Genomic DNA, 25,496 nt, shown 5'->3' on the forward strand with positions numbered 1-25,496 from the left:
AAATAGATATCGGAGCTTCATCCAGGGGACTGGGTGAAGAAAGGATGGGGAGAAGGGTGGGGTGGGAAGATCATTTTTAGGGAGAGCAGAAGAGAAGGGAGATAGACTGGTGGTGGCAATCTCTAGAATGTGCCAGAGATCTGAGATGGGGAGAGGCCCCAGAGGGCCCAAGGGAATAAATCCAGCTGAGGTTCCGAGCAATGAGGGATATAGATTCTGAAGTGAACACTTCCTGTAGGAAGGGCTCTCAGTGGAAGGATAAAGACAGCAACCCACTCATAAAGCCTTCGACCCAAAATGTGTCCTGCCTACAAGATGTGGGGACAAAGAGCAGAGACTGAAGGAATGGCCAATGAATGCCCCAAATTGAGACCCACCCCATGGGTAAGATCCATTCCCTGACACTGTTATTGATACTGCATTATGCTTGCAGACAGGAATCTCACATTAACAGTCCTCTGAGAAGTTCCATCCAGCAGCCAATGGAAAGAGATGCAGAGACTCACACCCGGACATTAGATGGACTTCAGGGAGTCTTAAGAGTTGGGAGAAAGATTGAAGGACCCAAATAGGACAGGGTATCCACAGGAAGACCAACAGCGTTAACTAACCTGCACCCTTGGGAGCTCCCAGAGACTGAACCACCAACCAAAGAGTGAGCATGGGCTAGACCTAGTTCCCCTGCATATATGCAGCAGATGAACAGCTTGGTTTTCATGCAGGTCCCCCAAACAAATGGAGTAGGGGCTGTCCCCGAGCCTGTTGCCTGCCTGCCTATAGATCCTCACCCCTAAATGGACAGTTTTGTCTGGCCTCAGTGGGAGAGGATGTACCTAGTTCTGAAGCAACTTGATGTGTGTGGGAGAGGGAGTATTCACAACCAGAGAAGGGGAAGAAGGAATGGAGAGAGGAGCTGTGAGGGGGTACTGGAAGAAGGGCCGATATTGGGTTGTAAAAGGAACAAATTTAATTTTAAAAAGAAAAAAAGGTCTTTTCTGTGTTATTAAAAAAAAAACCCAAAACACCTTAAAATATATTTTCTATCTGCTAATTCTTAGTACCTACTATTCTACCTAAATTAAATGGAGAGCTCCTTATACCCATAGCCTCCAGACTCTCATCCTTACTTATTGGGTAAATGACTCACCTGAAACTTGGCTTACATATTTACACTGTAGTCACAGAGGTTTTCTTTCAGTGTTTCAAACGCCCTGTATTTGTTCCCCTTATACTTTTTAAAGAAACAAACCCAAGAATATATGTTCTGTAAGTGGCTAAAGGTTCTTCCAGAAACCATTTGGTTATTAAATGAAAGTCCCCCACTGTCAGGGGTGGGCTATTGGTCAGAGAAGCTACCAAGTGCTTCTAAATTGCTGTTGGTTACCCACCGGAACTAAATGGTAATGCCTTCTTGCTGCCGATGTATTTTGTTGTTGCAAGACTTGATCAAATTAGAACTGAGCTAGTGGCTTGCTCCTTCCGTGCTCGTGTGTCGGAAGGTACTATTGACCCTGGGAGGAGACTAACCGTCCAGTTTTACTTGGCTATGGTTGTTGTGTGCCTCACTACTGACTGCTAGGTAAGATCTGCACACACCAGTTCAACTGTGGCTTGAGTTATGGAGGTAACCAGCCCTCATTGGATCTGAGGACTGCTCCACAGGAGGGAATTCATGCCTGGTACTGCAAGTGTGGTAAAAAGCCCATGGCCGGAGTGGTATGTAGTGCAGAAGTGACTGTTATTTGTTAAACAGGCATACTGTGCACATCAGACTGCCTCCTACGTATTTTTATGCTGATAGGTTAGTGCCGCTTTCCACTTCAGAGAAGCTTCCTTTACAATGGGAACCCATTCCTCTTTTTAAAAAAAAATTAGAAATTTTATTTACATTTCGAATGTTATCCCCCTAAGCTCAAGAAGGGAGGCCAAAGTAGGGAATCCATTCCTACAGCAATTCCCAATTAGTCACACTGTGATTATTTTGTGATTGTCTGATTATTCAATGTTCAGCCCTAAAAGGGACATGTATTTTACCCCAAACCCATACACACAAAATTCAGGAATACAGTAGGTAGAAAGAAGTGGGGAAAAAAAAAGATAGAATGTTGTCTTTTAAGTATGGCGTGGCCACTGAAGCTTTGAGCTTTCAGCAGTAGTGATTACTTGCACAGGATTGGGTCAGGCAACATTCTGTGCATTGTGGATAGGGGATGGGCTCAGGAGGCTCCAGCACTGAGTATCTACAGGCTGTTTAATGGTTGCAAGAGGCCACGCTACCTAAATTATTTGGCTACCTATGCGTGCATATGTGAACATATATACATATATACTTATATGACATGAAAGTAGGAAGGTGGGGCAAGGGAAGCAGCAGATATCAGTGGAAGGGAACAAAGAAAGGATGAGCATGGGTATAATAAAAACATACATGTATAAAACCAAATGAGACCTATTATGTTATACCATAGACTAATAATTTTTAGAAGAATGTTTTCCCTGACTGACCTTTTGCTATTTTCTGAACTTACTATGGGAAGCCTTTTTACACCACCCCAGTATAGCTCCCTAGTGCCTTACACCTCAACAGAGCCCCGTTTCATTCTTTCCAGCTTTAAAGTTGCAAGTGTATTTTTGCTCGTCTCTCCCAATTTTGGATGGCTTCAACTCTCCAGAGCTAAAGGAAGGACTAGTAAGGCAAAGCAAGGACTCACTAGCTTAATGATCACCCTCTGCCATTCCTAAGTCTAACAGCTGTAAGAAACAACAGTAATGAAAAATAAACAGCAGCATACAGTCACTTCATTTAGATACTGTAAGCACAAGTAGGTTCTGTATCCAGATATATTACTCCATTTGGTCTATTTGTGACTCTTAGGATCTTTCCATTCGTTTTTTTTCTAGGAAGAACCCTTAGCTATGCCAGGAGGGTGTACTCAAATTCTTCTTGCAAGTACTCATCCTTTATGGGTGGCTCATTTCATTCCAAGATATTTTTCCAAATTCTTAATTTCAAGATGTAGTGAAGATGTTGCTCTAACTTTGAGTACCTTTTCTAAATCAAACCTAATTTAAATTACACACAAACATAAAGGAACAGGAATCCAGGACAAGAGAGATGGTTCAGGGGTTAAGAGCATTTGATGCTCCTTTAGATGACCTAGGTTCAGTTACTAGCAGCCACATAACTTCAGAGCCTTTTAACTTTAGCTCCAGGGGATTGATCCAGTGTCCTCTTCTGGCCTCCATGAACTCCAAGAATGCAGTATACAAACATGCACACACACACACACACACACACACACACACACACACACACGGCAGGATAGTGTACAACTTTATTCCTAGCACTCAGCAGGTAGAGGAAGGTAGATATCTGAGTGCAAGGCCAGCCTCGTCTGTGTACCAAGATCCACACAAAGGCTAGCGAGACCCAGTCTACAAACAAACAAACAAACAAAAGCAGATTTCACAATGATTTTTAAAAAAAACAAGTAAATTTGCTCCAATTGTATAATAAAGCTGGAATACAAGGCCACAACCTGGATGCTGACAATGGCAAGACAAAGTTCTATCCTTAAAGGGTGATTCCTGTCCATTAGTCACATTTAGTACCCTCCTACTTTTAGCATGCCACAAACCTATAGAAAAGATCAACCCGTTCACCTCTTGCACATTTAGAGAATTATACATAAACACATCTTTCAAAATTGTCTTTCCTTACTAAGCGTTGCCTCTGTAGAATTGTTTAGGTTGTGCCTGTATTTTTATTGTGGAGAATTATCTCATGAATAGTTTATAAATACTCACCGAGAGCACGCCTTACTTGCAAGCTTTAACTCCTGAATAAAGTTCTGGTGAACATCTGTATACAGGCATTAGTACTAAATGTCCAGAACACTTCTCATTGATAAGATACACATTTTATTTAAGATCATTCTCAGATTTTCCAGTATTGTGAGTTACATGTCCACAAGCACAGAGTCTCTGCTCTGTGGCAGTCCCAGAGCGTTTCACTTTCCTTACAGTAATTCTGGTATGTAGTAATCTTGTTTGAGTTGCTATCCCATGAATGCTAGCTGGTGCTGAACATGCCTTCTTTATAAATATTTAGTAAAAGGCCAGTCTTTAACCTTAGGGGGTGTGGGTGCACATTCTCATAGTGCTTTGACAAACACATTCTTTGTAAATACATTCAATTCAGGATTTTTTTTCCAAACATTTAACATGTTCTGCAAATGTTTGTAAAACAGATCAATTTATGGAGCTTTTTAAGAATCAAATCTAAGAATTTGTTTATCTCTAAACCCCAAGCTGTTATTGTTCTTTTAATTGCTCTATGGGTTCATACTTTGTTCATATCTGAGCTCAACACCTATTTTAGTTGAACAGGGTGTAGGATGTTTTACACACTTGTGTTCTTACTTTCCAATTTTCCCAGTACCATTTTTGTAGGACAAGATCATTTCCTCTAACTGCTTTTGTTCCTCACAAGTCAACTGGACATGTGTACAGGTTCTGTAATCTTTCCAATCAATATGTGTCCACCCCTCCATCATGATCGTTCCCAAGACCATAATGTTGGTAAATCTAAGTTTTTAAATTGAGTGTTCTATTTAATTCCAATGTTTCCCAAAAATTGTTCTGGTTCCAGTTCTCTTGTCTTTTCACACAGGGATTATCTTTTCCCTACAAAGGATAATTCTGTGGGGATTATGCTAGGAATGACCTAAATCTTGTACATGAACCTAGGCCATCTAGCTGTACTTTGAATCTTCAATCCATAAACACAATACGTTCATCAGGGATGAGTCCTCTGATAAGTTATCCAATCCCAAGGGTTCTCTATCTCTCTCTGTATGTATGTATGTACGTGTGTACAAAACAATAATTAAAAAGAACATCGTGAAATTGAGGGAAGAGACTTAGAATTGCAGAGGGCAGAGATGAAAATGATGTAAATATGGTATGAAATTCTCAAAAAATTTATTAAGTTTTAAAGAGGGAAGCAAGAATAGGAAAAATGCTGATGGGTTTTTATAAACACTTTACAAAAGTAAAGATAAAGATCTCCACTCCCCCAAAACAAAAACAAAGCCATAGACAATAGGAGAAAAAAAAAAAAGGAAAGGGGGGGCTGGAGAAGATTCCGTGGCATTTGCCACTCTTCCAGAGGACACAAGTTCTATTCCCAATAGCCTCATCAGGTGGCTCACAATGCCCGTAAGTAGGGAGATCCAATGCCTCTGTGGGTACACATGGCACATTTATATCTTCTCTGCCTCTTTTTCATACACAGATTCTTATAAAAACTACTTTGAGGAGGAGATAAAGTTGGGAGGTGGCCATGATAAGAAAAGGGTCCAGAGGGACTAATAAGAATAATCAATAGAAGACAGTAAATCAAAGATTCAAAGGATATATATACATTATATATATCTTATAAACTCAAGTTCTTTAAACTAAGACTACACTTTTTAGAAAAACAATTAATGCTGAAACTGACAAAGGGTCTGTAGCAAACAGACCTGTAAAATGTAGGGATGCAAATATAGTTCAAATCATCAAAGTATTGTAAAAAGCTGTAGACCTCTTCTGTCAAAAGAAACTAATATGCAGTGCAGCAACAACCAGCAGGAAACTCCCTCATTATTAGAATCTGGAGGAATACTGTGGCAAGCTACCTAGAACCATATACAACAAAGTCCTTAAGTGGACTTTGGAAAATGAATAGTCTAACTGGGCAGAAACAATTATATTAGGTTAAGTCGATGTGATGACACACTTGTAATTTCAGCACTAAGGTTGATACAAATTCAAGAACAGCCAGCCAACCAACCAACCAACACATATTAATTAATTTAGCACAAGTTAAGATTCTGGAACCCTGACCCTTAGCAACAGGTCTGACAGCATTAATGCTTTAAATGTAACAATATAAATTATATGTTCAAGTACTCTCGTAGCAGAGAAGGTAAAAAGCGCCATGTGACCATGCATGCAGCTGCAGTCACAGCTCCTTAAGAGGCTGAGGCAGAGTGATGCCTTCAGTCCAGGAGTTCAAGACAAGGGGGCAACAGTGAGGCGAGACCCAAAATAAAGGCAATGCAAAACCAAGTGGTACTTCACAACCCGCTGCTCTCTCTCCAATGTGTCCCAGGAAGAGAACAAGGGTCCTAGAGAGATGTGCGTCTTGTGCACTCCTTTTCATGAAATTTTAATAAGCTTATAAGTTGAAAAAACAAAACTGTAGTACCTATTTCCAGGCAGCTTTCAATCTAAAACAGAGCTTTCACAATACAGTTTATATACCTCATATCTTTCTTGTTATCCTGAACATCTAACAAGGTCTCTACTCTTCCAGAGGACAAAGTGGAGGTTGTATCCCAACAAAAGAATTATTCCTGTAACTAAAACACAATAAAGCAGATTTCTGTAAGACACGTATTAGATGGAGTTTTTGCCCTATTACAAGTGACATGAGAAGTTTATTACAATCAGTAAGGTCAGTCGTTACATAATTTTTCAAGCATCTGTTTTATTGAAATTGCTACAGCTCTTACACTCTATTATAGCAATCTCATGTATAATTTCTAAACTTTTCTGTGTGATACTTCCTTAAATGAGATCTGAGGAATAAAAATATTTGAACATTAAACGATTTCATAAGTATTATGGAGTTTTATAAATTTAATTTAAAAATGTAACTTGTACCTTGTCTCACTAAGCAACTTCTTCATTAACCCCATGTTCTAAATCTCACAATCAAGAAAGACAGGGATAGCCGGGCATGGTGGCACACGCCTTTGGTCCCAGCACTCAGGAGGCAGAGGCAGGTGGATTTCTGAGTTCGAGGTCAGCCTGTTCTACAAAGTGAGTTCCAGGACAGCCAGGGCTATACAGAGAAACCCTGTCTCGAAAAAACAAAAAAAAAAAAAAAAAAAAAAAAAAAAAGATAAAACAGACAGATTGGGATGCAGCTCAATTGCTGGTAGCCTTTCATAGCAGGCATAACCACTGAGTTTAATGTCCAGCAACTTGTCTCCCATTGATAGATAACATATCAAGTCCTACCAAATTCTGTATCAGCCTTGGATATATACAACTATGCTGTCATCCTACTCAAAACTGCTAGCAATCGCAATTACACCCCAATAACACATTTAAAACATACCATGAATCAGAAAGAGAATGTAAAACAACACAAACCCTCAGTTACCCAAACCACAGTCATACAATACTACATGCTAGTTTTCCCATTTCTGGTTAAATAAAAAACATTACCATCACATAGTTACCAAGGAAAATAGGATTTTTCAAGAAAATTTCTTCCAAATAAATTACATTATAAAGTTATTTTAAACTGCTTCCTCTGGAAATATAGCTCAGTAGTGGGGCAGTGGCCTAGTATGTCCAAAGCCCTGCGTTTCATCTCTAGAAACACCAATACAAAACAGCCTTTTCTTTTGATAACAGAAGAGCAAACCAGACTGCTATGCAACGCATCTACTAGTTACCTCTCTCACCATTTCACGCTGTGTGTGTCTCGGCACAGACGTCAGTAAAAACACAACTTTTTTCTAAATTAAAGTAGATTGGAAGATTTAAAAATTTTAAAATTTAGTAACAAATTTTTATTTGGCAGATCTTTGTGTACTCCTGAAAACAATATGGTTTAGAAATAGAAATTCCAAGCTGGATTTTATCACTTATTTGAATAAAAATGAGCATTTACCATATCTTTCAGTAAATGTTTAATATCATAAAATTATTAGGAATTGCCAACTCCAAGAAAATGAAAAACCTTGGCAACTATATGTTGTGTAAAATATAGTTTCACTGAATAAGATCCAAGGTACAGAAAAAAAATGTGCTTACTATTGTAAAGTCAACAAATGAATTTAATGAGTCCCAATGAAATGCAAAGAAACTATATTTTGACCCCTAAAGCAGAGGGGGTGAGGGGTTTGTGGAGGGGAGACCGGGAAGGGGAATAACATCTGAAATGAAAACAAATAAAATGATTAATTATAATAAAAAAAAACAAAAAACTACATGCCCATACTTCATAAAAGATCAAATGTAAAATATATCTCTAGGTTCAGCAACTGGTATATTTAAGCAGCTGAGAAATGTCACAGAGAAATAATCAGAAGGGTGCTCTGCTTGCACTATGAAACCCAAATAAAAATTACTTCATTCTCATAGTTGAGGGATTAAATTGCTAAACAAACCAAAAAAGTATAAATTACATAATCCAAATTTTAAACTAACTTCTCCAAGATATACAATTACATGTAATTTTGAAAAAGACTAAAGAGAAATGGGCTAAAAGTCCATTCTTGTAAAGAAATACTTTTGGGTAAAATGGAAAGTTACAATATAATTTAAAAATACTAACAAGGCTGGATATATATTTGTGTGCATGTACATGTGGGTGTTTACATGTATGTAGCTGCAAATTCTAATAATTTTACTAAGCACCATTTTTATTAAGAATTTTTACTCTTTAAAGACTAACCTCTACATTGCCAGTGTGTGACAAATACAGAAGTGGATGCTCACAGTCATCCATTAGATGGAGCACAGGGTCCCCAATGAAGGAGCTAGAGAAAGTACCCAAGGAGCTAAAGGAGTTAGCAGCCCCATAGGAGGAACAACAACATGAACTAACCAGTACCCCCAGAGCTCCCTGGGACTAAAGTACCAACCAAAGAAACACATGGTGGGACCCATTACTCTAGCTGCAAATGTAGCAGAGGATGGCCTAGTCGGTCATCAGTGGGAGGAGAGGCCCTTGGTCCTGTGAAGGTTCTATGCCCCAGTGTAGGGGAATGCCAAGACATGGAAGCGGGAATGGGTGGGTTAGTGAGCAGGGGCAAGGGGGAGAGGATAGGGCATTTTTGGAGGGAAAACCAGGAAAGGGGATAACATTTGAAATGTAAATAAAGAAAATATCTTAATAAAAAAGAAAAAAATAAAAACTAACCTCTATATAGATCATCAAAGTTTATGCCCTTTGAGATAAAGATGTACTTTTAATCCCCAGAATTTGTCACAAGTAAACAGGTTACCATGGAGCTTTTTCTAGGTGGCAGATGCATAGCTAATAGTAAAACACAAAACTATGTAATCCTTGTAAGAAAATTAGCTATGAAAACAACATGCTGACTATGGGGGAAAGAAAGTACATGAGACAAGGAGGGAAAGGGTCTGTATCCCATCAGAGGAACTACTGAACACATTTAATCTATACTTTCACCTTCAGACTCTATGGAAGTTACTCTTAGTCATCACTGTAGTATTTTTATACTTATCACGCAACATAGGAAGAACTTTTTGGCTACCAGACCAAAAAAGAGAGAAAATCAGAAGTATAGAAGCCGGAGGAACTAAGGGAAAATGTAACTGAGGTTTGCACGCGCATGGGCAAAGGCTGATAATACATTGGAACCATGGCTGACCTTGAAGAACTTCAAGTGGGAACCGAGGGTAGAGCGTGAAAGAGGAAACATTTGGCTATTTCTTCACTAACAGTGTCAGAAGTCTCCACTGTGTGTGCATGGTGAATCTAAACCTTAAGCATGTAAATATAACTGTTATAAGAGATACCATAATTTTAAAACATTAACAACTGTTTTTATTAAGACTATTTTATTTTTTAAATTTCAAAATATAAAAATAATAAACATGGATATTTAATAAACAACATAATTCAACTATAAATAATAGAAGTGTTGACAACCCACATAAACACATTCACTATAAACATTCTCTGCATACAAGAGTAGTTTTCAGTTCAAGTTTTACCTTTTTCAGTTCAAGTTTTATCATCACTTTTAAAAATAAACAAGGAAGCTGCTACAGCTTAACCAGTTACTTTTGCTCCACTCAAAGAGCAGGGAATTCCCCCATGCCAACACGCATTCATGAAATGGGATAATTATGGGCACAGGTGCTAACCACTGGAACAACCCAGTCTTCAGACAAGAAAAGACTCCTTTGGTGTTTTCAGATTCAATAACAGTTCATAGAAACTGAGTTAAAATAAATCACTTATTAAAGGAAATCGTGTGCCAGACAGTATGCTCTGAAGTATTATCACACTCAAACAGATTTGGATTCTGAGAATGGATCGATAGCAAGCGTAGATGAGGAGGATGCTCTGCTGATGCTTCCCTGTGTCTCTCACCAACATCCACTAAGTGCTGGAATCAAATCTCGGGGCAGGACAGCAAATACACAGTAATGGAAAACTAGTACAATGAGTACAATGTAATAAGTCTTTTCTTTATAACTCAGCAAATATTCTGTAAATACCTGTATGAAATACTCTGCCTTCAGTTGAGGGAAGGACAGATGAGAGTTTAAAGCAAAGTAAAATTTCATAATTTTAGGACTAGAAAAGTTTCCATTTCAAATATGAGGGGAAAACATGCTTGAGTATATCATTTTTAAATGCTACTCAAAGTAATAGCCTCCCTCTTATCAAAATAAACTATTTTCTTTTGGGAGAAGCTGGGCACAAATAAGGATACAGTCATTCTGCATCATTTTCTTAAATTATTAGGTGTTCTCTAATGGGGTTGCGCTCTTACCCCAACTCTAACGAATACCTCTTTATAATTCTGCTGCTAGCTAAAGTGTAAGCGATAATAGATTAAAGCCTAGCAAAGACTAAACAACAGACTCAATGACACTGAAAGGTTTTATAGCACCAATGACTGTTTCCTAAGACACTTGAGGGGCCTGTATCACTTTAAAGTATTATCTTGTAAACAAGACCAAAAATATTTAGTTGATCTGTATTTTGAGCATAAATATTTATAAATTCTATTAAAAAAAAACAAATATAGCATGACTAGAGCGACCAATATTGTAAAATCTAAGTATATTGAAAAATATAAAGATCTATAAAAGGCTTCCATAATGCAATCATGCAGAGGTAAACTGCTCCATTCAATCACACAAAAATGATTTTGTACAGTTATGTACACGTAGCTCCAAGACAAGTCTATTCAAGAAAAATGTAAAAGAGAATCTCTAATTAGCTGATTTATAGGGACTTAAATGTAACTGACCAGCTGAATCTACCAACAATTAAAAAAAAAAAAAAGGCAATGATCTTAAGGAGAAATCAACATGACCTCTGATTCCCAAGGGTATATTCCACGTTGGATTGCTTTGTTTTTAATTCAAGAGCAAAGTAAAAAGCAATGGCAAGATTAGTTAAGGTGACAGTGTGTAGCATTCACCTATGAACAAATCAAAAGAGTCACTGGCAGGTATGGTCTCTTCAGACAATGTCCTTTGGCTCTAAATTAAGCAGCTATAACACTACTACTGTAAAGTCTTTTTTGAAAATGAAAAAATATCAACTAGTCTGATTAAACATTTATGAATACTTCATGGCTCTCTGCCAATTTGTAAAAAACACACACACACACAAGTGGGCATGTGGTGGGGCACAACCAAACAAAATGCCTTGTTGGCTATCCAAATTATTATTTAATGATTAATTACCTAATATACATGCTTTTCCTTTAACCATCCATGTATAATCGATGTGGATCAAGACAGATCACTTATATATGACTATGAGTTTGTCACATCTTGTTTTTCATGAAGACAATCAGAATGCATACTCAAGAGGGAAAAAGTGTTTGCAGGTATCAGCTTTGTAGAAGGAAGTGTGACTGAGCAGAACTTAAAGGAAATAGAAAAAAAAATCAGAATCAATATAATTTGGACTCTTCGAAGTAAGAGTGGCTGTCACATTAGGCTTCTCAAATACCCCTAATAATCTACAAAGGACTACTCAAAAGAACTTAGTGAAAAACTATTTTGGGTATGCTATAAAAAGAAATTTGTTAATATTTACAGTGAAGACTTTAATTTTATACTTTGTAAAGTTTAAGCTATATTGCTTATAAATAATGAAAACTATTCCTTAAAAATAAACATGTAACACTATTTCCCCTTGCTTATAGGATTGTCTTGATGTTTTGATTACAGTGATGAAAACTGTATAAATTAGACAAATTTAATAGATGGTTTTCAATTTTAGAACCCATAGGTTATCATTTATTAGTTGAAAAGAAATGAAATTATTTTCCCTGTTTTTGAAGAATTAAGAACAGCAAAAAAATGCACTGGAGTCAGTGGCCCTGGCAGTTCCATCAAATCAGCATACTCACAAGAAAGAGACAAGTTAGTTACAGTGTGTAACAAGTACTTTACAGTCGGCTCAAAATTTTTAGTGGCTATCCTAATTAAAAATAAAAAAAAAAAATTAAAGCCAAACTTATGTTTAACTTTTTAATTCATTTTCTTCATTCTAAATTGTTCAGTTAATGCTCTCATGGCTTTATAGATTTCCCAAACATATCTCTCAGTTTGCCTGAGACATAATACATCTCATAAGGAAATTAAAAGGCCTTGTTCCTTAAAGGTGTTTTACAAATTGAATTGCTATGACAGGAAGAAAACATTTCTAGATAAGGTCATAAACCTCACACGTTTGATACACGTCTGGACTCAGATGGACTTGTACAGAACTGTAAAGATAGAATGGTCATCACGGTGCATGTAAACATCTATTCAGATTGATAGAGAGCAAACCAAATGACAAGATGCTATTATTAACAGTCGTCTCCAGACAGGACAAACAGGGCTTGCTCATGTAGTCACAAAGCTAAATTCAGGCAGTGATGTTCTCTCTCTGGTGGAAAAAGAAAACACTTATTAAAAAAATATATATTAATAAAAAGAATCCAAAATTCAAATCACAGTATTGAACTATCTCTAACTTAATAAAACATTTTTAAAATCTACATGAAAAGAATCAAAATGAAAGTTACAGACAAGTTTTATCAAAGATTACCTTTAGGCTAAAGTGACTTTAACAAAACCCCTCTATATCATGGCTTCTGAAAACATTAAGTGTTGAAATCACAGCACTATATATAAATCAGCAATTATTAAAATTCTGGGGTGAGAAAATTTACTAATTGGTCAGGTGGTATTTTTACATAGAACTGTGAGTAGGCAAAGAAATTTCTAAAAATCATGTACAAGCCTCAAGTCACTATAAACCAAAACCAAATTTCTTAAAGTGTCCCAACGATAATAACAAAAATACCTTATTTTCTTAAGCTCCAAACAATGATCGTTTAGTTTTTTTAATCATCCTATGTGACATAAAATTCTACAGCAAGCACCAAGTCCAACAACAAAACTTTCAAAAAGAACACATAATGAGACAGTGCCTGCGTACGGAGGAGGACTAACTGTAGATGGTCAGATGAGTGGTGGATGAAATAAAGAAACAGAGGTGAAATTTAGAAAAGATCAAATATAAAGTTGATATAAAAGAAAAAGAAAATACTTTATTTATTAAGTAACAAGCACAAAAAAACTAACAGGCTACCTAAAGGTTTATTATCACATTCAATATTTTCTACTAAGCATGTCTACTTTCATTAGAAATAGCTGATAGAAACAATCATGTCCAGCAACTTTTTCCCTTTTCTAAGAAAATTGGGCATCTATTTAGAAGGTTGTGTTCCACCTAAGTGTACATATGATGAGACAAAAAAATAATAGCACTCTTTTCTACAAGACTAGATCCATATTGCTCTTTAGTTCAAGGGATAGATAAAAGTGAGCTTCTACTATCTCAGAGAACTATGTCTTCTTTTTGACTTCTCGGGATTTGATACTGGGTTGTACACTGGTGGTTTAAAATCTATGTTAGTAAATGTCCATTTTTAGTTATTGAGTTTTAGAAGGAAACACATCAGAGTTTGAGTATTCCAGAACGTCTCTAAGAACAACTCTCTTCTGAAGGCTTAACTGACTTTTTGGGGTTATGGGACTTACAGATAGCTATATAAATGTTAAACTAATTAATTAGCTAAAGCTATTTTTCTATAACTAGCCTATATTCAGTATGGGGGAGAGATGTATTTTGATAAAATCTACATAGTTCTGTGATACAGCCACTAATATTTCAACAAATCAAACAGGCAAACGTTTGATTTCTTTCTTGTGTCATTATTCCCAATGGTTAATGTTGCCAATAAAGTGGAAGACAGCCCCTCCTCCCTCTCGGACCCCAGGAAACAGTTCTGCTAGCAAGATACTTTCTTCAATGAAGGTTAGTCCATACTTGCTACAAGTAACCAGCTAAAACAGTGCAGTCTTTCTATCTTCATAGTAGCTACTGCTTTGTTACATTTGATCATATTACAATAAAACAGAACCATGGAACACTTTTATTTCCTGCAACAAGCTTTCATTAAATGTCTGGGCAACAGTTACTTATTTGTTTTTAAAAAAAAAAAGTTTCAATTATCCAATAACATTTAAAACATTGTTTAGAGATTAAAAAAATATGCAATGTGACAACCATCCCTTGAGGTAATCCTAATCAATCTTTTAACCAGAAATAATTTCCCCAGTCTACATCGCCTTCAGTCTTTCTCCCACTCCCAACTCTTTGTACAACCAGATAACCATGTGTGTACAATAAACTAGCCAACCTATCAGAAAAGCTGTAGAATTAAAAGGGGTTCTACTTTTAGGTAGAATACTGTGGAAGAATGGAGATGGGGAAAAAAAGATATAAACCTTGATTTGTTGAAAAGAAGGAAATAGGTAAATACTTTTTTAAAAAACCATGTTTGTAAGCAAAGAGAAAAGCTATAAATGGGAATAGGAAGAACGTGTAAATACAGATGTTTACTTGCATGTTATAGGATAAATGCAACTTGTGCTGGCAAATGCAAGCATTTGGAGACATATATACAAAACTTTAGCAAGAGGTAGTGTATGAACTATGGTAATCAAATCTAAGTTGTTACCGCTGATGAGAAAAACAGTAGATAGGAGTAACTGGCTTATATATAAAACTGTTTTACAATCAAATGGAACATGAGATGTAACAGAGATCATTCAGTCCATCTCTCTTCATTTTATGAATAAGGAACAAACTTTGTATAAGGCAAGAGACCTGTCTAAGGCTATAGAGTTAAACACAGAGATGAGAACAAAAGCTAAATCTATTAATCCCTGTTTAGTTTTCTATGCTAGGTCACCTACGCACCAATTTAGTAAGATGGTCTAGATTGATGTTCTCAGCATTTCTAACCAAGTACTCTAATTTATAAAAAGATAAATTAACTCCTGGAAATGACTATAGTACTTACTTAATATTACACAATCTAGAGGCCTGAGCTGGGAAAATGTCAGATTTGATTCTAGGTATCTACCTCCATCGCTACCTGTAACCCCTGTGAAGTGACACATAACACTATCATTTTATAAAATGGCCCCAGTGACTGAGGAGACTATCAGATTTTTAGAAAATTGATAAGAATTAACAAGGGAGGTAATTGTCAACCTCATTATTATAAATGTAAATATCCATTCATTCATTATTTCATCCAACAAACATCTAAGTGCTCACATGAGCCAGGTTTACTATAAGCACTAGAGATAAAAAGATGAATAAGACATGGTCCCCTTCCTGGAGGAGCTTTCAATCTAGTCGGGGAAGACAGACATATAAACCAGATAAATTATAGTACAACATTAAATATTATAACAGAGATATGAACAAAGTGCTTTTTAAAAGGGTAAACATGAACTGCCTAAAGACCAAGAAGTCTACTAATTCTGTGCAGTATTTTGAGGTAAAGACTATCATGGTTATCACAATCTCATGGTTGATCAATAATTAGGAAGGACACAGCTGCAGAGTTCTGCAATTTTTTTTCTTTTATAAAGTTGGTACTGAAATCACAATGCTTATACTAAGAATACAGTACTTCCACTTGGTCACTATGAATTTTATAAAGTTGGTACTAAAATCAAAATGCTTATATTAAAAATACAGTACTTCCACTTACTATAACTTTAGGTAAACCACTTCATTTCTAACAGTCTGTTTTCTTATTAGAAAAACAAGAACTACCATCTACTTTTAAAAGGTATCTTATGTTTTAAATGAAGAAATATGTGTACATAAAATACTAGTATTTAGAAACACACTCATGAATTAAAACTCAATAGCCACACATCCCTAACATCTATAACAAAATGCAGATTAGTGCTTATAAAAGTCCAACTGTGAACCTAGTGAATCCTGGGAATATGCAATCCTCACACTAGAGGACCAAAGACTCAGATTTGGTCTTCTGATTCCTTCAAAGCACCAACTTAAAATATTGAAATTCTTAAGTTATTAGGCAATTTCAGGCTAGGGAAATTGATAAGCATTTATGAGCTTAACTGAATAGAATTGGTAATTTCAGTTACATTTCTAGGGAAATTTATAATAAATTTTGAAACTATCATCAAACCATAAAGGCAAAACTAGAACGGAGATCTAAGTGGCCTTGGGAAGATTGCTTTCTTTATAATACCTGTTTGGTGTAAAGAGAAGGAACGTGAGCCTCTGCCAATTTGGCATCTTTCACGACTACTAAAAAGAAAAGAAAACAAACTTACCTAATGAATCAGAATAGCACATAGTAAACATACAAGAAACTACATAAAAATATACCACAGTCTAAGTAAACTTAAAGTCATTATTTTAGCAAATGGAATCTGAGCTTGAAATTTTAAATATAAATGTGTAGTAATTGCAAATCAAACATTTCTATAAAACAGTATTGGCATAAAAAACAACGATAACCCCAAGTGTAAGGGGGAGAAGACACAAGTTATATTATGGCCAAAGACTGGTACTGGTGAGATTAGTTTTTGGTTGTGTTGGTCCCCAAATGGAAGAAAGTATTTTTGTTAAAATGTGGTTTAAAAGAAAAAAAAAAAATCACTATAATCTTGAGAAGCAGAGATACTTGAATATCAAGATTTGAAAAGATACAGTAACCTAGTAATCTCCTACCCTTGTTCTACAAAGAATATATATCTTGAAAAGAGTTAACTTTCAATAATTATATTCACGTGCTAGAGAAATCCACTTAAAAAAAAATCACAGTATTGTTGCAAATGTGAAAGATGTTTATAAAAGTATAGTAAATGCACACTTAGAATATCAGACTGGAACACTTACCAAACAGTGTTTTCCTAAAGTAGTATCTATAGTACATTTCTTTATTCATACATCTTCAAATGGTCAAGTTTTCTTTCATACATCCAAAATGTAACATGAAGTTGTCTTAGTCACCAAATGTTAGCTCTACGTGAGGTCTGCTTCCAAACTAATCGGCCTGCTTTTAAATTTTAAGACATCTGTTGAAAATTTATATCATCAAACCAAACTGAGGTGGTATAAGTTTTAAACATTGGATTGCACATCATTGTAAAGGTACCAGTAACCATTATTATTTAGTGATTATAGCTCTTTTTGATAGGGGGAAGGCAGATCACCATCTGGAATGGTCTGTTTCATTTTCTCTTTTTTTTTTTTCTTTTTTTTTCTTTTTTTCTTTTTCTTTTTTCTTTTTTTAAATCAAGGAACATTGTCATGAATTTTTTTTTGTCATTGCTTTTTTTTTCTTTTCTTTTTTCTTTTAAGAGACCATTCCACTTTATTTTTAGCATCCAGATGCATAGGACTCATATGTAAAGCAGTCATACACCATTATCATTAACACCCATGTGATAAAATACATACACAAATCCAACAAACGGCTAATACATAGTAAAGCCTAAGCATACTACTATGCAGTATTATGAATACATAACTTGGAGACTTTAGTTAGCATACTATGTCATCTATTCATTTTGAAAACATTCATTAAGATTTTAAATGCAAATTCATTCCTTATTTGGAGTAAAACAAAATCCTCTATGTTATAACAAGTATTGGGTCATAAGTATTCAAATCTATTCATTAATTTACAAATAACCCAAAGAATTCTGTAATGTTCAATAGAAGTATGTAATAAAAACATTGCATATGTCCTATTGAGATGTCTTTAGCAATTGTTTACTGAAATAAAATGCAAACATCAATCTTCAAAATACAAGATCAGAAGGTAGTTTTCTTCTTTTATCTATTTGTGAAATCCATCGTCATCATATTTTACCAAAAATTGTTTTTACAAATATGTAACAGTCCATTAGATAATACTAATGAAACACAGGTAGAGCTCTAGCATATGTAGATCAATGATCAGTCAAATCATCTTCTCCAAGAACGAGATTCATTGTCCTCTTCTTCTTCGTCATCATCTTGAAGTAATGAGTCATCCACCAAAGACTCTTCCTGAAACTTTAGGTTAAGATGTATTTAGGAATTTACCCAAAAAAAAAAAAAAAAAAAAAAAAAAAAAAGAAAGAAAAAGAAAAAAAANAGAAAAAGAAAAAAAAGAAAAAAAAAAAGAAAGAAAAAAAAGAAAAAAGGAAAAGGAAAAGAAAAAGAAAGAAAAAAAGAAAAGAAACAAAAAAAAGAAAAGAAAAAAAAGTAACACTTTTAAACACTGTTCACTCTCAAGAGTTGAACACAAACGGTTATTTCTATAACTAGAACACTTAAGAGAACAAAGTAAAGCATCCTTGTCCATCTCACCTCTCTACAGTACCTGGTTCACTGCACACATGAAGTGAGCAATAAACATCAAAGTGAGGTTCAATACATGCCACTTCTCCTCGCTAACAAATCATGCCGTGCTCTGCTCACAACACTGCTCAGTGCTCCTTTTAAAAGGAATACATTTCACTGATTTACCCTAACTCTCAACACTCACCCACTTATGAAAATCCTACTACAATTTCTTTCTTTCTTTTTTTTATTTTTTTTGCTATATATAAATATCTTTTTTAAACAAAGAAATTGAAAAACAAAAGCAAAAACCTTGTCTTTTTCCCATTCCCTTCACAAAAGCTTCTCAGGCTGCTTTCCCAAACTTTTCAAAATACCTAATACCAGGAGCTCGCCTGCTTTTCTCCCCATTCAATTCAAACTCATTGAAGGACATAGGTATAATCTAAAATATAAAATGACAAATCATGTACATGAGTTTCAAATACACATTTATTCTTCCATTTGACTATGGATATGCGTAACAGATTTGAAATGCTCTGCAAACAAAATGAAGCAGCATTATGGAAATCTAACAAATGTGAAACAATCTTTTAGATTCTTTACCTTACCTTTATTTTTTAACTTCTTCAATTTTTTTCTATAACTTTTCATGATTAAACAAAAGAGAATTGTTTAAGTCTTTGTCTCGAGGGCTTTTTAAATTCGCTATCCCTTCTTATCCTGCCATACCTTTTATCCTAGTGGCTAGTGTTACTTGGAAACATTGCACTCTGCCATACTTATCCTGGTGCTAGAACTCCTCTGAAAATGCCTTTTACTTTCTTAGCCCCAGCACATAGGTTACAGAACACTATTTTATCTTTCAGGGCTTGGTTCTACTGGTAATAGACCTTTAAGATTATTATGGACAGACACAATCATTCCTTCCTGGGGGTTCCCATAGCATGTTGTTCAAATCTGCATTTGGCACATCAGTATGCCTATCTGCTGTCATTATGTCTTCTGTCTCTGCCACCACCCTCCTTTCCAGATTATAAGCTCCTTGATGATAGGGACCGTGTCTTATTCATTTTTGTGCCTATCACAAAATCTACCACATAGCAGGTAGTCACTCTAATGAACTAAAGCAATATGAATTTTAAAAGAAGGCTGAAATGTTGATACAGCAATTAAGTAAAATAAATACCCTAGAACTTAACATATTACTACAAGATTTCCTGTGGATAAAAATCTAATGAATAATTATTATCTTCTACAGTAATTGAAAATTGATATATCACATGCTATTTTTTCGACAATTCTTCTCATTAATCCAGAAAATATAAGTTGTCTGCATTTATCTGATCTCCCCTGTCTGGAATATGGTTCAGGAATAAAAGTATTATGTTAAAATCACAGCCATTTAAAAGAAAATCACCTTTTATAAATGAACTATGAATAATGATGGGAAAACAAGTGGAAAAAAAAAAAAACCTACTTCCTCTTCATCAGGTTCAGCTTCTTCAGTGTCCACAGCTGACAGGTTAGCTATTGGTTTGTTCCAGGCCAGCTTTAAATCCTGCCCTTTGAAGCGAGCTCCGTGAATTGCAGCCTAGAACAATTATGAAAATGGGAGTGAAGAACTAAACTCAAAGACAGGTACTTTTTCATTTGCTATTTGGTCACTTATTCTCAATTTACTATTACAATTACTACTTTATAGTTATTTACTTCTTAAAAATCATACTAGTGATGTACATTTTTAAAAGTAAGCAACAATTTCTCATAATCAAATATCATTTAGCTCCTGGCCAAAATCTGAGTTAAAAAAAAGAATTGTTTATAAATTTATAGTAAATTACAATTTACTGATAACTACTATTTAGATAACAATCCCAATATACATCAAGATTTTGGCTCTATCTTCTAAACCATTATTTATTTTAAGATAAACAGAGCAAATGAATTTTTACATGCTATATAGTAACTATTAACTAGAAACCTTCAAAAACAAATTTGCATATAAAATGTCACATTAATACAACCACTCTGGAAATCAGTCTGGCGGTTCCTCAGAAAATTGGACATAGTACTACCGGNNGATCCAGCAATACCTCTCCTGGGCATATACCCAGAAGATGTTCCAACCGGTAAGAAGGACACATGCTCCACTATGTTCATAGCAGNCNTATTTATAATAGCCAGAAGCTGGAAAGAACCCAGATGTCCCTCAACAGAGGAATGGATACAGAAAATGTGGTACATTTTTACACAATGGAGTACTACTCAGCTATTAAAAACAATGAATTTATGAAATTCTTGGGCAAATGGATATATATGGAGGATATCATCCTGAGTGAGATAACCAAATCACAAAAGAACTCACATGATATGCACTCACTGATAAGTGGATATTAGCCCAGAAACCTAGAATACCCATGATACAATTTCCAAAACACAAGAAATTCAAGGAGGAAGACCAACGAGTGGATACTTCATTCCTCCCTAGAAAAGGGAATAAAATACCCATGGAAGGAGTTTGCAGAGAAAGGATGACCATCCAGAGACTGCCCCACCCGGGGGTCCATCCTATAACCAGCTACCAAACCCAGACACTATTGCATATGCCAGCAAGATTTTGCTGAAAGGACCCTGATATAGCTGTCTCCTGTGAGGCTATCCCAGTGCCTGGCAAATACAGAAGTGAATGGTCACAGTTATCTATTGGATGGAACACAGGGCCCCTAATGGAGGAGCTAGAGAAAGTAACCAAGGAGCTTAAGGGGTCTGCAACCCTATAGGTGGAACAACAATATGAACTAACCAGTACCCCTGAGCTGGTGTCTCTAGCTGCATATGTAGCAGAAGATGGCCTAGTCGGCCATCATTGGGATGAGAGGCCCCTTGGTCTTGCAAACTTTATATGCCCCAGTACAGGGGAACGCCAGGGCCAAGAAGTGGGAGTGAGTGGGTGGGGGCGGGGGGTATGGGGGACTTTCAGGATAGCATTTGAAATGTAAATGAAGAAAATATCTAATAAAAAAAAGAAAAAAGTCACATTATTTTCAAAATCACCACAAAACAATGTATAACTACTGCAAAATAATATAAACACCTTAATGAAAGCAAAAGTAACCACTCTGAGCTTTTCTACAGAAAAGTACAGTATTTCCTATAAAAATCACTTGATAACTGATGACAGTTGAACTCAAAGAATGGTCAAGCCTAGTCAGTAGCTGCTCTGAAAATACCACATTTAATGTAACATGAATGCAGATACATCAGTGTTAGCAACATCTTAAAGTAACTCTTGGTCCCAAGATTATTCTATACTCAAAAGTACAGAATAATATGAAATGAAGAAACAGTTATATATTCAATAACATCTGCACATGAGCTATGGGAGGCATTAATACTCCCATGTACCAATTTTAAATCTGTACATATAAATTTATGATAAATTTAAAGATTTCATGCTTATTAAAATTCAGCTTAAGAGTTTTTAATCCATGCTTAATCACAATGCCACACAATTTTAAAACACATACTGAAGCTGAAATCATTTCATTACTGTTAAGAAATGACAAATGTCACATGCAAAATATTTATAAAACATTTTTCCTATTTATTCAAGAAAAGGAAATGTAAAAAGAACAAAACTGTGACCAGCAATATCTACAGTAAATCTGGGTGTGGAGTTGTTTTTGCTTCTTAAAATGGGTCTTTGTGGTGTACACCCTACCTAGTCTTTAACTCACAATCCTCCTGTTTCAGCCTCCTACTCAATAGCAATACAACTGTGTAACACTACACTGTACAATAACAGCTTACTGGCAAATATTTCTAATGACCTAATTTTATCCATCTCTATATTCAACGCACATTTCAAATTTGTAAACTTTTACTACAGTTTTCATTTCTTTTTAAACTGGAGGGAGGATCAAAGGGTCTTGAAAACACTATCAATGCCATAACTCTTGGCTACTTCCAGTAAGTCCATGATAAGATTCTATTGCTGAAGATAACTACATACTTTGATTGCAGAACAAAGAGACTGATCCACAAGCTAACGCCCTGATGGTTGTTAGAATGCTGAAAAAAATCCTGTGCAGGCTGCTGAGGAACAGAAGATATCAATGGCCTTCCTCATCACTGGACTCTGCATGCTAATTCTGACCTGTCAGGAAAGATATGCCTACTGGTAAAATAGTGGGAAGACTACTACAGGGTAATTACCCTCTACCAGTTGAATTTCAGGCTACTCTACAGGTGGGAATCTCATGTCTGGTACTGTAAACTGAACAAAAGTCCATGACTGGGAAAGTCAGAGGTCCTTGGATAGAGCCTACTGTTAAGTTTGTTCAATGGTCGGGTTGTCAGATTGCACCCTAAATATTTGGCTTATATTCGCAGAGTGGGGCTGCTCTCCACCCTAGTCAGAGAAGCTTCTTTTGGCAACGGTCGGCTGTTAGTAACTGACTGGTCAAAGTGCTGAGATCAAAGACTTTAAGCCTCATAGCATCACATAGACAAATAACAACAGTCTAGTCAGGAGTTTGCAAAGACAGAGATGCTTCTCTAGAACCATCCTGCTGGGACTGGAAACGAGCAGGTAAAGGGTAAATAGTAGGGGTGGGCAACAGAACTATCTTTCTCTACCTCTACCTTAGGTAACTTTTACCACTCATTCTACTAATTCATACTTTGCTCTGGGCCAGATAAAATAGAGAACAGTACAAAGAGTGGTGATCCTATGTAGTGACAATTTTGGAATTTTGGCCTCTTTAAAAAAATACTGAAATAAGAATATGTTTTCATTTTAATCCTGGGTGTGACAATATGGGACTGTCCGAAACAGCTGATTATGATGTGCCTCATGCTCTAGCAGGGGCGTGACTCTGCCAGCTGCAGATGGTCTCTGCAATTGTGTGACATTTGGAATTCTGGGACCTTATCAGAGCATGTATAAATGCTAGTACCAAAAAGGTGGGGTTGGTGGTTGGTGGTTGTGCAGGGGGTAGTTGTGCTCAAAGAAGAAACAAAAGGAAAGATATTAGATTCAGGGATTTCGCTCTCTGTGTCTCTCTTTCCACTATCCTCTCTCACATAGTGATAGGGGGTGAAACTGTGGGGGAAAGGGTGGAGAAAGAATAACCTACAAGGTAGCAAAGACCAGCTCTTTAACCTCTGTAAGAAGAACATATAACAAGTTCAAATTAATATGTCTTAAAGTCAATTTGCTGTCAAATTTTATACACATTATATTATATTTATATTATATACAGATTTCCTAAGAAAATAAGAATATTTTTGTAGACACAAACTTGCACTTAAAATAGTTTATGTTCTGTCAAAGTACAGTTTAACTTATACTAAAACTTATGAAAACATTAAGCAATTAAACCTGAAGTTTTAACAAATTGTTTTTATACTTACAGCTTCTGCTTCTGCTCTCGTCTTGAATGTGATTATTGCATGGAGTGAAGCGTCATCAATCTGACAGTCCTCAATTTCACCATATTGCTGTAAATTAACAAATCATTTCCTAAAAGTGTTCTGAAACATCTAAAACCCCCAATGGCATTAGAAGAGTAATAACCACAATCTAGAATTCATAATAATCCACATGAAGAGAGCAATAACATTACATTTAGTCCTATCTGCCCATCTCAGCTCTAGTCCTATACTTTCCAGAATTAGCAACATTCAACTCGACTTGAGTTATAATGAATGAAACAATGGTTAAAGTCTTATTACTCCCACCTCATGACAAGGTAAATTTGTTCTTAAACAGCATACTCAACCATCAGAACAAACTATGAAATTCTAGAATCATTTCCAAATAAAAGGAGGAAAAGATTCAGAGAATTTAACCAATTTTTCCAATCGGTCAAGCAAATTACCAAAATGAAGATACAGGACTTTTACTTTACAAGTTTAACTTTGACTAAAATGGGTTCACTTGGGCTGGTGGCATGGCTCAGTGGTTAAGAGCACTGCTCTTCCAGAGATCATAAGTTCAAATTCCAGCAACCACATAGTGGCTCACAACCATCTGTAATGAGAACAAATAAAGAATCTATGGGCCGGGACAAGTGGGACTTGGAGCGAGCAGGAAAAATCAAAACTAAACCAAAACCAAAACCAAAACCAAAAATCTCTTGCCAGGCAGTGATGGCACATGCCTTTAATCCCAGCACTTGGGAGACAGAGGCAGGTGGATTTCTGAGTTCAAGGCCAGCCTGCTCTACAGAGTGAGTTCCAGGATAGCAAAACCCTGTCTCGAAAAAAACAAAAAAATAAAAAAATAAAACAAATCAAAACAAAAAAAATAATAATATTATTATAATGGGTTCACTTACTATGTATGCATTTACACTAAGACAAACAAAATTTAGAACTTAAATTTTACTTAAATATTAAGCATATGGCATTATGACTGATCGAAATTTATTGCCTTTTTTCCCCACATAAAGATTTTTGTAAACAGCAATTTTACTACACAATAATTAGTCTTTTATACATTATTAATATTTTTCTTCTCATTCCATAACTATAACCATATACTAATCAAAATAAAATTTTATGAACAAATTTAAACTTGAACAAATTATTTAATTTCTTCAAGATTTTATTTCCTCATCTATAAAATGGGCACAATAAAGTTTTTATTTCTGCATCTATAAAATGGGCACAATAAAGGTTATTCTTGGTGTCAATTTGACTACATCTGAAATTAACTAAAACCCAATGGCTGGTCACACCTGTGAGGAATTTAGTAATTAAATTTATTTGAAGCGAGAATAACCATTTATTGCGATCTGGATCTTTGAGGTGGGAATATACATCTTTAACCCAGCTATTTTGTACAAAGATACACCTTTAATCTGTACTACATGTTCTGCTGGCAGTCTATATAAAGGACATGAAAGAAGGAAGCTAGTGCGCTCTCTCTCTCTCTCTCTCTCTCTCTCTCTCTCTCTCTCTCTCTCTCTCTCTCTCT

The 25,496-nt window shown here is 35.7% G+C and overlaps 1 protein-coding gene across 12 annotated transcripts in view; it reads right to left on the reverse strand.

The window, feature by feature from the left end:
* Positions 1-9,012: 9,012 nt before the first annotated feature.
* Positions 9,013-25,496, reverse strand: part of Rbm26 (RNA binding motif protein 26) — a 71,261-nt gene continuing 54,777 nt past the window's right edge. For 10 of the 12 annotated variants that reach the window (XM_021181433.2, XM_021181436.2, XM_021181435.2 and 7 more), the window contains 3 exons: positions 23,930-24,016; positions 19,992-20,105; positions 17,467-18,241 (listed from right to left, as the gene is read on the reverse strand). In XM_021181433.2, the coding sequence (XP_021037092.1) occupies positions 18,152-18,241; positions 19,992-20,105; positions 23,930-24,016 (291 nt within the window). In that variant the 3' untranslated portion in view covers positions 17,467-18,151. Of the gene's footprint in view, positions 12,719-17,466; positions 18,242-19,991; positions 20,106-23,929; positions 24,017-25,496 lie in introns of those variants that run through there. The other 2 variants (XM_021181439.2, XM_029469339.1) reach the window with 1 other exon arrangement.

This window comes from Mus caroli, chromosome 14 (genome assembly GCF_900094665.2).
Source record: "Mus caroli chromosome 14, CAROLI_EIJ_v1.1, whole genome shotgun sequence".
Classification (NCBI taxonomy): Eukaryota; Metazoa; Chordata; class Mammalia; order Rodentia; family Muridae; genus Mus; species Mus caroli.